This window comes from Pinus tabuliformis, chromosome 4_1, assembly GCF_031772625.1.
Source record: "Pinus tabuliformis cultivar Carrire ecotype Pingquan chromosome 4_1, CPIR1, whole genome shotgun sequence".
NCBI lineage: Eukaryota > Viridiplantae > Streptophyta > Pinopsida > Pinales > Pinaceae > Pinus > Pinus tabuliformis.
The window spans coordinates 434,399,470-434,414,431 of NC_142303.1; the positions used below are offsets into that span (position 1 = coordinate 434,399,470).

The following is a 14,962-nucleotide window of genomic DNA, read 5'->3' on the forward strand; positions in this document are numbered from 1 at the left end:
GAATAATATTAAACCCAAGGGATTAATATTATAAACCCAAGGGATAAATATTATAAACCAAAGGAATATAAACCCTAAGATAAATATTTGTCACAATATGAAATTGGAATATGGTTGACCATAATTGATTTTTATATTGAGACAATGTTTGTCGCAATGCAATGTTGGGCAATGGCTAACCATGGGTGATCTCCATATTGAGACAATTTGTGTCACAATGCGATGTTGGACCATGGTTGACCATGGATGACCATGGTTGTGACAATGTGACAGACTTTGTCACAATGTGACCACGGTTGACCATGGTTGACCATGATTGACCATGGTTGAGACAAACTTTGTCACAATGCAACGTTGGAACATGGTTGACCATGGTTGATTTTCATATTGAGACAATGCTTGTCACAATGTGACATTGGTTGATTTTCATATTAAGAAAATCTTTATCGCAATGTAACATTGGACCATGGTTGACCATGATTATAAATCCAATGGATTTATATTAAACCTAAATATTAATATTATAAACCATATGAATAATATTATACCCTAGGAATATGAATCCTTAGATTAATAAACCCTATAAATTATTATTTTATAGACTTTTTTAATGAAAAAAAATTCAAAATATAGTGCAAAATCTTAAAAACAAATGAATAATAGATAATGAATTTTTCAAAAATAAATTCATACAAAATAAAATGAAATGAAATAGGCATTTGTAAATTCATAAATTCATTTACTATACATTTGAATATATTAAATTTTTAAAAGATATATCATGTGAAACATTATTGATGGAATTTTAAATCTATAAATTTACAATTTTTTAATGTATGATATATTTCAAAAATTGATAATTAAAAAAAATAAAAATTATATTTTTACTTCATCTATTTTACTTATAATCAATTTACAATATAATGCATTTCAAATTTTAAAAATAAAAATACATTTCAAAACATCAACCATAATTTCTAAATTTCATAATTTATTAATCATGGAGGAACTTATCATGGAACTTATTAATATAAACAATGTACTTCATAAGTAAAATATTTCAATGTCAACTAATATGTACAATGAAAAGAAATAAATTTTAATGGTTAAAACATTTTTAAGCATTTCAAGTAATGTTATTATTTTATGTTTGGGCTATATTTTTTTGTCAATTTTATCTTTGAGATGCAAACATTTGTTTTCAAATTTTGCATTTAAAAAAAATTACACTAGAAGAAATTACAACAGTCAACACTTCTTAGATTTGTGATTAAAATAGATCAATACTAATCTTTAAACAAAAAAGTAATAAAGATTAGCTTGCAATTTGAAAAATTGTTATTGAATGATTGCTAAAAATTCATTCATGCTACTTTACCTATTTCTACACTAATCCTACACTGAAAACCTAGGATGGACCAAATTCATAACTGAGCTACTTTCATACATTTTATTTGAAAAGTAAAGCAATCTTTCGTAGAACACTCATTCAAATCATTAACATCTAAACCACACTCAGTTACTAAATTTATAGCGGACACATAATTGATCTCGTGGAGATTTGTGGCATAAGCTGGTCAAACCTTGTATTCCTCATTTGTGCGGCGACACATATTCCTCTTGAGAGTCAAGGTCTCATAATTCGGCCTCGTGATCCAATATCAAATGCCCAAACTTCTCATAGAGGTTGTCCACGTTAAATTTTCCACTATCAGACACTTGTGGCAATGTACAAATATATGTATGTTCAGATACTGGTAAGTTGGTGCCACGATTCTAAAAAAATACCTTGTTATATATGGTATGCAAAACTCTTTTATTAATAGAAGAAGATGTAACACTCACAACCTGTAGCCCACATTCTTATAGCATGAACAAAATATTGGAGTAGACAATATGATATTCGAACACGTTGAGGGAAATCTTAATGCCAGAATGGATGAAATTTATTTGCACCATAGTGAAAACATAGGAAAATACCTTGTTATATATTTTCTTATATGATGATGATGATGATGATAGTGGTTAACGTCCACTGAGACCAAATTGGTGGGTGGGGAGCCACGTGGCACGAATAAAATTTTTAAATAAATTAAAAGTCGATGCAACCTAACAAACATTGTAATACATTACAACAATTGATAAACATTAAGAAGAAGCATATGCTTACCATATTCCCTTGAGAATCAATCTAGGCACACAATTGAAAAAAAGAGAGTCAACAAACCTCCTTCCATCTAAAGTTTATTTTTTTTCCACTGGAAAAATCAGTAACTTTCATTAAAATTAGAAAATTACATAAGCAGATGCCTTGGCATTACTGTCTTGTTCATACAAAATTCACCTCTTCAGGTGTTGTTCAGTGAGTAGTTACAAAAAGTGCTATATACTTTTCATTTGTTCTGGATTTTCAGCCTATTCGCTATCACAAAAAGATTCTGTTTTAAAAACATAGTGGCAGTTAGTCAAAATAGTCTCCATTCTCGTTCAGCTATTGGGACTATTGTCCCTCTGTTGTCTCTGATCTATATATGGCCTGTGGTAAAATTGGTGCTCTTCTGATCCATTCTGCTCCACTATTTGCCCATCGCCTCGGGGAAGTGTCGAGGCCTCTTTGGATAATTTGTCAGCCTCGCTATTGTGTTCTCTGTAAATATGCAAACAAGAGAAATGATCAAACGCTGCTTTGAGAGTGAGTGTATCATGTAATAAATTGATGAGTGTGTGTGTATGGCAAGTAGTGACATTGTTAATCCAGTTAACAGCCACCATTGAGTCCCCAAATATATTGATCTTTGAGTGATGATGCGATAAAGCAAAATGTAGTAGATTGTGTAATGCAGAAAGCTCAGCAAAGTTATTTGATCCATTTCCGAAGCCCAATTTTGCAAGATATCTATGATGCTCATTTATGTGCAAAACAAATCCTCCTCCACACCCAGTTTGATTTGCTGCCCCGTCGAAAAATGCCCACGGGGTGGATCTGTCGATATCGGGCATGGGCTGTATGGTTCTGGGTCTGGGAGGTGGCGGATCAGGTAGCTCCTGATATGCAGCAATGATAGCGATTTCAATCCGGCTTCTAGATATCGGTCAATCCTCGAATATAGCCCGATTCCGGGCGAGCCAGATATACCAGGTGGCCACCGGGGGGAGGTTGATTAATTTTGTGTCCGGGTGATTATGCGACCAGATATCCCATGCGCTCTGTAAATCAGGTCCAGTCCATTGTCCCGCTATGCCCAATTGATTACATATATTACTCCATAAATTTAGTATAGTCGGGCAGTGTAGGAAAATGTGGTCTGTGTTTTCAGACGCATTCTTGCAGAAGGTACACCAAGTGGGGCCGTATATGGCTCTGTGGGTCAGATGATCTCCCGTGGGGACAATACCATGGAGAGCGCACCAGAAGAAGAGTTTGGAGCGGGGGGAGGCCTTGAGCTTCCAGATTGTTTGCCACCACGAGTGGATCTGTTCCGGTGTTCTGTGGGATATAATAGCTTTGTACCCGTGTTTTGGAGCATATATACCATGTTCCGCAAGGCACCAAATAAGTTCATCCGGCCCTTGTTTGATGTGGATGTGTGATTCAGTTAATGCCATGGTATATCGTTCCCATTCCTGATGCCATTGATGAGGGAGATCCAGATGCAGGGCAGTTTTCCAAGCTTGGGAGAAGATGTCCGTGTGATGCTGATCGGCAATCTGAGCGAAATGTTGAATATCCCGGGATTGTAGATGAGTGATAAGCTCCTGATTTAATATGTGTCTGCCCCCACTGTTTATCCATGGGTCCATGCCTATCCTGCCCGTCATTCCATCGTTAATTCGCCAAGCAAGATTGTCCCGGATGAGAGGAAGGGAATCAATCAAAGCCTTCCAGACTGATGAGCATCCTTTAGTTGACCAGGATGGTAGCCGGGCCCAATCCAGAATATTTTGAGGCCATATGTATTTGTGATAGGTTACTTGTGTCCACAGATTTTGGCTAGTGAGCAAAGTCCATCCCATCTTGGCAGCCAGTGCCTTGGCGAAATCAGGGAGGTCTTTGAGGCCCCATCCTCCCCATTTTTTGGGCAGAGAGATTTTCTTCCAGCTGATCCAAGCAAAAATTCTTTTCTCCTGACTCCCGTTCCAGAGATATCGATTGCACAGCTGCTGTAGCCTTCCCAGGATATTCCTTGGAATCCAGGCTAGTGCCATCCAGAAGACCGGGGTAGCCTCTAGCACCGATTTGATGAGCACCAATCTGCCTGCCCTAGATAGATATCTGTGGCTCCATCCCATAAGCCTTTTTTCTAGTTTGGCCACCAACCAGACCCAATCTGCTATCCTTTGGCAGGTTGGCTTCAGATTGAAACCCAGGTATTTGAGGCCTCTATCCAGAGTATGTACCGAGTAAGGAAATGCCTGTAGGGCTGTCCGGGTCTCCTGAATAGAAGTGCGGGCGCAGGTGATGGTGGATTTCATCTGATTTGGCTGCATACCAGTAGCTGCAGAAAACCGTTGCAGGATTTTTGTGAAGGTCCGGGTGTCTCTAACACTGCCATCTAGAAGAATTAGGACATCATCCACAAAACGTAAGTGTGTAAGATAGCAAAGGTCGGATATGCCAAGACCTCCAATGTCTCCATCCCTCTTTGCAGCTTCCATGAGGCGGCTGAGGCCTTCCATGACCAAGAGGAAGAGAAGGGGTGATAGAGGGCACCCCTGTCTCAGACCTCTTTCAGAGTGGAAAAAAGTAGAGGCCGAGCCGTTGATGAGGATACTGAAGGAAGGAGAGGTGATGCAGGCCATGATCCAAGAGATGAAAGCATGTGGGAACCCCAGATGAATGAGGATCATTTTAAGATAGAGCCAGCTGACACGATCGAAAGCTTTGGAAAGGTCGATCTTGAGAAGGATGGCTTTAAGATTCTTTGACCAAATGGAGTGAAGGGCTTCTTGTGCAAGTCCAATGGCCTCGTGGATTTGCCTGGATTCTAGAAAAGCAAATTGCTGCGGGGCAATGGACCTGGAGAGGATAGGTCTGAGACGGTTTGCAATGGTCTTAGAGATGATTTTATAGAGGCAGTTACACAATGAGATGGGTCGGTAGTCATCAAAGGATGCCGGGGAGTCAGATTTGGGGATGAGGGCAATGAATGTAGAATTGATAGCATGATAAATGGATCCAGTAGTCCGGCTCTCCTCGACCACCCTCAGCAAATCCTGCCCCAATACTTCAAAGAAGGCTAAGTAGAATTCGATGGTCCAACCATCTGGACCGGGACTTTTGTCTTTCTTGAACCATTTCAACACTCCTTCGAGTTCCTCAGCTGTTACTGGGTCGGTTAAATCCGCCACATCATCTTCCTCCACGAATCTCGGGAAGTGGTTTGCCACATTAATGATATCCAGTAGATTAGCTTCCCGGGGGCTCTTGTATAAATTCCTGAAATGGGTGGTGCCCAGGTGTGCAAGCTTATTAAAATTTTCTGCAATATCGCCATCCGGAGAGGGGAGCTTCCAGATTGTATTAGATACTTTCCTGCTCTTTGCATAGTTGTGAAAAAACTTTGAGTTGTCGTCCCCTGCTTGTATCCATAAAGCTCTACTCCTTAATCTGATGGATTCCTCTCTTTCTTTGAGGATCTTGGCTTTTTGACTTTCTAAGTCAATTAGCCTGCATTTGTCAACCGCTGAAATGAATCCCAAACCTCGGTCGTCGGTGAGAGAGCAAAGATCAGCCTCAATTTGGGTGAGCTGAGTTGTTTCCCGCTCCAATTTCTCCTTGGCCCACTGAATAGAAATATGCTTTATTTCTACAAGGTTTCTGCAGAAACCTTTGGCATGAGATTCATTGTCATTGATAGGGTGAGCCATCCAGTAATCCTTTATCAGCTTTATATATGAGGGATCCTTCAGCCAGGTGTGATTAAATTTGAAGGGTGCCTTGGGTTTTTTGGAAGGACCCTGAATCTCCAGATTAATAGGATTATGGTCCGATAGCCCCCCCGAGCCAACCCATTGTCTGTAGAGATGCACACGCTGGAGGAGAGTCCCTTTTAGGAGAAATCTGTCAAGTCTGCGAGCAAGGGCAGCATCCCCAACTCGTCTATTCCTCCAGGTAGGGAGGAGGCGCTGCATGGGGATATCCATGAAGTTTGATTGCTCCAGCAGATTGGTCATGAAATCGGTAATGGGGTCGATTTGTGCTTCCGAGCCCCAAGACTCCCTGAATCCCAGAGAGAAATTGAGGTCTCCTCCGATAATGACATGATCTTCATTCAATAAAGGGAGATGTAGGATGTGCTGCCAGAACGCTTCTCTCTGGGAACAGGGCGCATAAACATTGACAATTCTAAGATCCATGCCGATATCAGCTGAGAAAACATCCAAACCAATGAATCCTGCCCCCCCCCGGATCGAATTCAGTTTGATGGAGCGAGGGTTGATTCCAATGGCTAGCCCCCCAGATCGACCTACTGCATCATTGGCATAAAAGCTCCAACCAGGGACCAAGGCATGCAAGGCTCGAGAACTCTGATCAGCTGAGCAGAGGGTTTCTTGTAACATGATAATATCTATAGGCTCAGTTTCAATGAGCCGCTTCATGGCTAGTTTCTTGGAGGAACTAGCCAATCCTCTGCAGTTGAAGGATAGGCACTTCATGGGGGAACACCTCTCGGGGTGTGTCCTGCTCTAAGGACCCCGTCAATGGTCGATTGTCGGCCAGAGACCACCTCTGCCCCAGCAAGTTTTATGGCCTTTGAGAGATGGGATTTTCTCCCTCTGGAATTCGATATACCCCCTTCAGGAATAACAATGCCCAGACCAGAATGTCCGGCTGGGGTCTCTTTGGCAGGATTCCTAGATCGAAGAAAATATGGATGTGGAGGGGAAGATGTCCGCGGGGAGGTGCAAGCCTCAGGGGAAGAAGTGGATATGATGGGGTCGGTGCAGATTGTAGGAGATGATGTTAGAGAGCAATGAATCATGGAGGGGTGAGTAGTGGGACCAATGACATGATTACCATCAAACGAAGAATGAAAATGAGAGGTAAAAGAACCTGAGATCATACCCGCTTCTGCCGCCGAGTGTGCCCTAGTAATAGGAGGCGAAGGACACCGGAGTCCAGAATCTTCCGCTGGAGCTGAAGCCGAAGGGGGCGGGCCAGCAGAGGGAGGACGAGCAGTGTTTGGAGATGCCATCCTGGAAGGAGTCGGGGTATTCTTCGGAGTGTCTTCAGCTTTCTTGTTGAGAGGGCAGTCCTTAGCAAGGTGACCGACTTTATGGCACCGTCTGCAACGGAAGGGGACTCCTTCATAATCCAGTAGCTGCACTCTGATACATCTTCCCCACTGAAGCGTGATCTGCTCCTCAAGCCCTTCCCGGGTGTCCATATGAACCAAAATCCGCGCAAGTGTTCTACTCCCTGATTCCACAAATGTGCGATCGTAGTCCAAATAAGTCCCTAGCGCATTGCCAACCTGAATGAAAACTTCTTCAGCCCAGAATGGTAACGGTAGACCTGGGAGGCATACCCAGATTGGTCCTGCACCCAGCTGCTCCCGCTCAGGGTCAAAAAGGGGATTCCAGCGCTTGAGGAGGACCGGGGCCATTTCAATATGCCAGTATCGTCCCAATACCAGGTTTGTCTGACTTTCCTTGGAAAATTTTAGGGAGAACCAGCCTCTGGGGAGGACATGAACCTCTGGTAGATCAAAAAGTACTCCGCCCCAGATCTCCTTTACCCATAGATTAAGCCTCTATCTCGAGTATGTTCGGCCCCTGACGTGCCCTACTAACACAGTGTTTGCAATATCCATATATTCTCCGAGCGGCTTCGATTCGTCGAATTTCATGGAGATGTCCCTCGTCGTAGATCTAACACATTTTGCCTTCTTTTTGCCAGATCGAGGGGCCGACGGGTGATCCACCAGAGGATTTGTAATACCTTCCCTGGAAGGGGGATTTGTGGGGTGTATAGTGGCCGTAGGAGTTTCAAAACAACCAGATGGGCGAACTCCCGAGACGGAGGGATGAGAAGCAGGTGTAGCAACCGGCGGGGGGATAGGCACCGATAGGAGGGGCGGAGCCTGTGGATCGAACGAGGGCGAGGGAGGAGTATGCGAGGCCAAGAACTGCAGAGAACCCGGCGAGAGCGGAGGGACCTCGAAAGGCGGGGATTCAGTGGGGTATGTTCCAGCGGATGATGGGTTGGCGTGATAAACAACGGGCGCGGCGGAGGATGGGTAAGATGGGTGCACAGGAACCGTAGAAGAAGAGGAAGGCGCGCACTGAGAACGAGCAAAGCAGGGGATCCCAAATATAACTTTGTCCGGTGATGGATCCGCCGAGTAGTCCACCGCTTCATGCTCCGAGACATCCATAACTGACACCTTGTCGGCGACCGAAAATGACAGGTGAATAATTCAATGGGGTTGCTGCAGCTGGAGGTTCCCAGGACCGTGACCGCAGCGGTAGAATAGTAGGCGTAGAAATGCTATCGAACCCTAGCCTCTACGAACCGCAGTAGATGCGCGAAAGGAAACCCTAGCCCAGTCCTTTGCGCGTGCGATCCATCCTTCATCTACGCCAGCTCATGAGCTACACTCTCCATGTAAAGTTTATATATATACGCCTAGGCGAATTAATTGGTTTTCAAATATTAGTTTGATGGATTTATGTAATTGATTTCTAACATATATTTTATATTCACTATATTTATATTATATTTCAATATATATTTAATGCATATATTTTAATCATAGGATCTAGGTTTGAGATGTTTAGATGGTGAAATGGTAAATATGTAAAATTAAAAATTTAGTGCTTAAGAGTATCTAGACAATTTGAATCACCTAAATCACTCATGATAAATTTTTAGGTTTGAGAGAATTTGGTACTAAATGGTGAATTGAATTTACATAGATTTATGGCTTTGCTAATGCTAGAGATGCACTTGAATTATTCAATGACATAACAAAGATTTAGATAACTTGTATTGGACCACCCTAGTGAGAAATAATAACAAGTTCTATACTACAAAGAAACTCACAACCACCTATCTAGGTTAATTATTGTCTTTTTTCCATGGCACATTGTAATCAATATTTTTTTCAAATTTATTCCAGAAAACTAAGTTGGTGCATCTCCTCCTTCTCAAATAATTATCCTTGCTCAAAATATAAAGTATATCTTGACATAAGGCATATATCCTAAGCCAAAAAGTTAACATACACAAAGTGATGGTTATCCCTATTCAAAATATAAAGTATATAGTGACATATGGTAGATATTTCAAGAAAAAAACATAGTATGCACAAATTGATAATTAGGACAAGATTGTTTATGTAGTTAAAACCCTCAAGAATAGAAATAGTGGAAGACATAAAAACAATTTATTAATGCATAAAAGTAATTTACATGAACATCTCTCAATTATATCATTGAGAAATGACTCTTGATTTTGAATAAATAGATAACATAGACCAATCAATTGCTAAGCCACATATCAAATGTCAGTAATTGTAAGAGATGTTTAAATTGTATCATCACTCATACATAGGACATGATTATGACCATTGTATTAATTAAGTAAAAATATTGTAAATAATATATTTTATACTAGAGATGCATTGAATGAAGTTGGACCTAAACAAACTCCTCATGTCAAAATATCTTAAAATCAACTCTTAAGAACAACTTCAGCTTGAATTCAAAGATTTAAAAAGAGACATTATACCTTATTCCCCCTTAATGAAAAATTCATTAATTCATAACATAGTTTGAAGCTTTAAGAAATTGGCCTCGATGAGGAACATCATGAAAATGTCAATAAGTACTTGATATTCTATATGTCAACAAAGCACTTCAAGAATGCATTTTTAAGAATATTCTGAATGAAGTGCGTGTGTAACTCAATCTGTTTGATGCCTTAATGTTCCATTAGATCCTTGGTGAGATAATAGCACTCTAACTATCGTGCTAGAGATTGGGTGGATGGTGCTTCCATAATTCAAACTCTAAAGGATTTCTATAAGTGAAATAACATATAAAATTGCACAAATTGTTATTTAACATTATAATTTTGATAAAGAATGATAGGGGATTTTGTTTATTGAAAACCTAAATGATAGCTTTAAAACCAAAATTTAAAACATATATTACAATACATATTTGATCATTAGGGTCATCAACCCAATTGGAATCTATACAACAATCCAACATAGGATATATTCATACACTATAATAGAGTACCAAATTGAACTATACCCTAGATATACCATGGTATCCTCTTTATTATTTCCAATGGATTTTGTGAGGATCTTATATGTACTAAGAAATGAGACCAACAATAATGAAGATGCCAAGGAAAGTAAGAGCTAGGCAAAAAAAAATACTGAGTAACTATAGGTATAAAGTAATGTCCACTATGGGTGAGGATAAAGATAGAAAAAATTTAAATCCACAATAGAAATGAGATGGGATTCATTTACATAAGAAAACAACTATTAATATCACATGCATGCTTAGGTTGGGAAAGAGAAAAGGGTGAAGTGTAGGTGGTAAAAAAATAACTCCATATTGGAAGGGAGATGGGTTTATTTTACTATTTCCATGTGAAAGAAATGACTAATGAATAACATGCATACTTAGGTTGGGAAAGATAATTTATACCTTCTTGAGTTTTCAAAACTTGGAGGCTGAGAAATTAATTCAAATGACCTAAGTCTCTAATGTCAAAATTCTTTCGATATTGGATTTCATATGGTTCAGAAGTTTGGTGTCATTAATAGAGTATGAGCATAACATCATTAACATAAATACATGTATAAATAGATGGTCATCTGCTTTCTCAATATAAATGTTAGGGTCAAAATTGCATCTATGAAAGCTAGGGTCAAGAATGAGTTAGTCCACTTTTTATACAAAGCTTGAGGAGCTTGCTTCAAGCCATTGAGGGATATCACTCTAAACAAACCCAAGATTTATTCCATAGAAAATTATCAAGTGTATTTTAAATCCATTTGATGTACTTCCCATCTATACTAGGCAACAAGGGTAACAACAAAGTGGATGGAATTGATTTTGGCAACTAGGGTACATATTTTTCTATATTCACTTTGCTCTACTTGCGAAAAACATTTGGAAACTAATCATGGTTATATTTACAAACAATACTATTTGCAACATATTTAATCATGTAAATCCATTGGCATTTGAAAAATTCTTCATTTAAGAAGAGGTAGTAGATCTCATATATCACTCATCATTAAGAAATGAAATTCTTCATTTATTATGGTAATGCATTTTAGATGGCTAGAAGCTTCTTTAAGTATTTCTAGATGTGGAGTCTCTAGAAATTAAGGTAATAGAGAAGAGACTTGGTGAAACTCATAGTGTGTTTAGCATTGATAAGAAGGATAATAAACTATATCAATAGATACTTCCCTTGTTGTATATCCAACAAGGAATTTGTGGAGCATTTGTGAAGCTAGTGTAGTTTTAGGGTCAATGGACTCATTCGGGGTATAAGTTTGAGTAAGAGAAGCATTTATTTCATGCTCAATATTATAGGAGGATTAAAAGGAGAAGGAACATGTGTCAAATATTTATTGCAATTCAAGGAATGGACATCAAATCATTCTCAATAACTATTTTTCTTGATAGATTAGGTACAATAAGTCAATAATGTTTTACATCCTCTAGATAACCAATAAAAAATGCACTTCTCAATTTCAAGTTGTTAGAATTTCCTTTTCTCATCATGAATTTGCACTTGTGTTTCATTTCCAAACATGAAATGGTCACCTATATATATTTTTATGTTGCTACAATATTCTTATAGTGTTACACTTTTTAAGTCCTTAAAGGGAGTGTATTTAACTACATAATTTTCACAATTTGTGGAAAATAATTTTGTTCGGTGTGTTCTATATTCTTTGCACAATTAGCCTTATGTATTGTGCATTGCATAGGGAGTAGGGCGGGGGGGATATTTTCCGTCCCTCTTACTTGGGTACTTAGAGGTATATCCTTGAAGAAAATTTTATTTGGTAGTTTTCATATGTTTTTTGCTTGTCTTTTTGGTGTTTTTAAACCAATACTTTTTGTCACATTGCAATGTAATTCAGGTTAAGGAATCTAATATAGGTTAACGGATTAGAGTTTTAGATATTGTTGGATATTGTATATTATATTGTAAATGGTGGAGAAAGTACATTGAGAGTTAAAGGTGTGGTTCTAAACATTTGTTGGTTTTCCTAATTAAGGGCTTTAGGGTAAATATATGAGGATTATGTTTGATTGGTACTATTTTTTACTTTTTTATTTATAAACAATCTATATATGAATTTTTTACTGTAAAAGGTTTAAAAGATGCAACTTTTCCTACTACTAATATTGTATTTTACAAATATTTAAAAATATTTCAAAATTAAAATAAAAGTTGGATAGATGTCAAAATTCTCTATCTTTTTAATAGCATAAAATCATTAGAGTTTCCACTTTCACAATACTTTCAAATGTTCCTCAACCAATGAATGAAGGTATATATATATATATATATATATATATATATATATATATATATATATATATATATGAATTCCATTTGTTTGTACACACATGCATCATGGATGGTTCTTACATTATTATTCATGAGAATACTTTCATTTCTTAATATTGGCCTCATATTTCAAGGAAAGATCCATTGGTTCGTAACTTCATAAGTAGGACCACTGTGTCCCAAACTTCGTGGGCTCTATTAGTGGTTCTTTCCATTGCAATTGTGAGAGTTGATTGTTACTAAGAAAGATTTGTACGCATTGCCCTTGCTATAGATATTGGTCACAAAGAAGAAAACAACATCAATGAATAAATTTAAGTTAGGGAACTTAAATACCCATGCAATTTTAGTATGAGACCATTTCCTAAGGATGAGATCTTCCATTACAATTGCACCATTAGACTTCATTGTCAACATTACATTCTTCCTTCATTATAACCTCTCCCGCATTTCCATCTCCATTTACTTTTGCATTCCCATTTTTCCATTCCCAAGGTATGATAATTATTACACTTTCAAAATGCACTTAGTAAAGCCTATAGCATAGTACATGTGTTTGTGGGATCTTAAATAATACTTCTAATCTCACTATATATTGATAACTATTTCCCAAAGTAATTGTATTCTCCCCCCACCCGCCAAGAAAACCACCCCTACCCAAAATTACATCTTCCTAATTAAGGGAAAACCTAATTTTTGCCAGACATCCCTTATTTTTACCAAATACCCATTCCCTCTCACACCCATATTGTTTCTCCTCACCCCCTGCCTACCCTTCCACCAATATCTAGAATATATTGACTCTAAACCCCCTTTATGAATGAACATGATAAGGTATTACTGAACAAGGTGAAGCTCTCATGGAAAAATGATAAGGGAAATCAAAAGGTTTCAAAGTGATGGCTTCTCCTTACCCTATTATAATCAAGTCAATTTAATTAAGGAGAAGGATGACAAAACTTCACATATGCCACCCATCTTCCTTTATCATTTTACATGAAATTGATTAAAGGAAAGGTCAACAATGCACCTTTTCAATTGTGAGGGGACATAGTCTTTCTTCCAAACTCTCACCTTGTTCTCTCTATGATCCTCCCAACCTTGTTTTAGTGATTCCTTGATTTATTATACCATGGTCTAGACTTACTCATGTTGCCTCTACCATCTTGTTAAAAAACTCTAGTCTTTCCATAAGAGGGTGAATAAATGCAAGTGTAAATATGAAGAAACCTAATATACTACTCATATTTCTAGTTTCACCATCATCTATTGCAAAGGAAGGCTAGATAAATTGGAATTTGAGGGTGGAGAAGTGAATTCACAGTGGCATTGTGATATATATCACCAAACTTGAGTGGCTAGCACTCACATGGATTTTCCACACTTCCAACCATTGGTAACAAGCACACCTTGGCATTCAAGGTGGCTATTTAAGATTATGAATTCATCTAAAATTTGATTGGAATCTCTTCCACTAGTATCGAACCACAAATGGACCCCACACATTAGCAAAATATACAACCCTCATAGATGCACTTAAATTGGTAACCATTGCTTCCTTGGAACTTAAATTTCTAGGTTTTACAATATTTATATCTCCTTTCATTTTTTAAAACATTAATGTTTTAGGAAACATGCCTATAGAATTCTAAACAAAGGCTCCTGGTTTGTAATGTTAATATGTAATATACTAGAGTTTTCAGAGCCATTATGTGATAACAATGTTAAAACAACCAATCACTATATTTTAATTAAAATATAAAGGAGAGTAACCAAAATTTGAGAGTAGTCCAATAACTAATTATGGTAATATATTACTAAAAACATTTTATGTACATGTTAATGTTGCTTTATTGTCAAATTTTTTTTTATTAAAATAATATTAACATTAAATATTATCAAATTTTAAACTATCTTTTGAACCATATCCACCTATAAATTCTATTCTAAATCACATTTAATCAAATAATATAGAAATCTATTAATATTTATAATTATTAATAATTGATTTTAATAAAAAATTACTACTTTGAAAACCTTAAAACAACAATACATCCCATAAAAATAAATTTAACTTAAGGTACCTAAGTACCATTATGTTTTCCCTAAACTTTGTATACTCTTCCTCCTACCCTCATTGGGTTGGTTTTATTTTAATTATTTACATAGAAGATCATCATTTTAGCAAGTGTTTTTCTTTAGAAATATATAATATATATTTTTTTTTCATAAAAAATACATATTTGTTATTTCATAAAGTAAAAACATATAAATTATTATTCAATTACAATTTTCTAGATATGTCTGTCAAGATTTATGACATTTTACCAATCAATGATATGAAAGAGTCAAACATAAAAATATGCAATGTCTCAACAAATTTAGTTTCATAAAATATTGATG

The 14,962-nt window shown here is 37.4% G+C and overlaps 1 protein-coding gene across 1 annotated transcript; it reads right to left on the minus strand.

Annotated features, from left to right (window-relative positions):
• Window positions 1-2,487: 2,487 nt before the first annotated feature.
• LOC149176162 (uncharacterized) lies at window positions 2,488-3,000 on the minus strand. Its single transcript, XM_089421360.1, has one exon. The coding sequence runs from the start codon at window positions 2,998-3,000 to the stop codon at window positions 2,488-2,490; it is 513 nt and encodes a 170-aa protein (XP_089277486.1).
• Window positions 3,001-14,962: the final 11,962 nt, after the last annotated feature.

Bases quoted from the DNA above. Each gene is read 5' to 3' on its own strand.
- LOC149176162 (XM_089421360.1), bottom strand. From the start codon at position 3,000: ATGCCCGATATCGACAGATCCACCCCGTGGGCATTTTTCGACGGGGCA.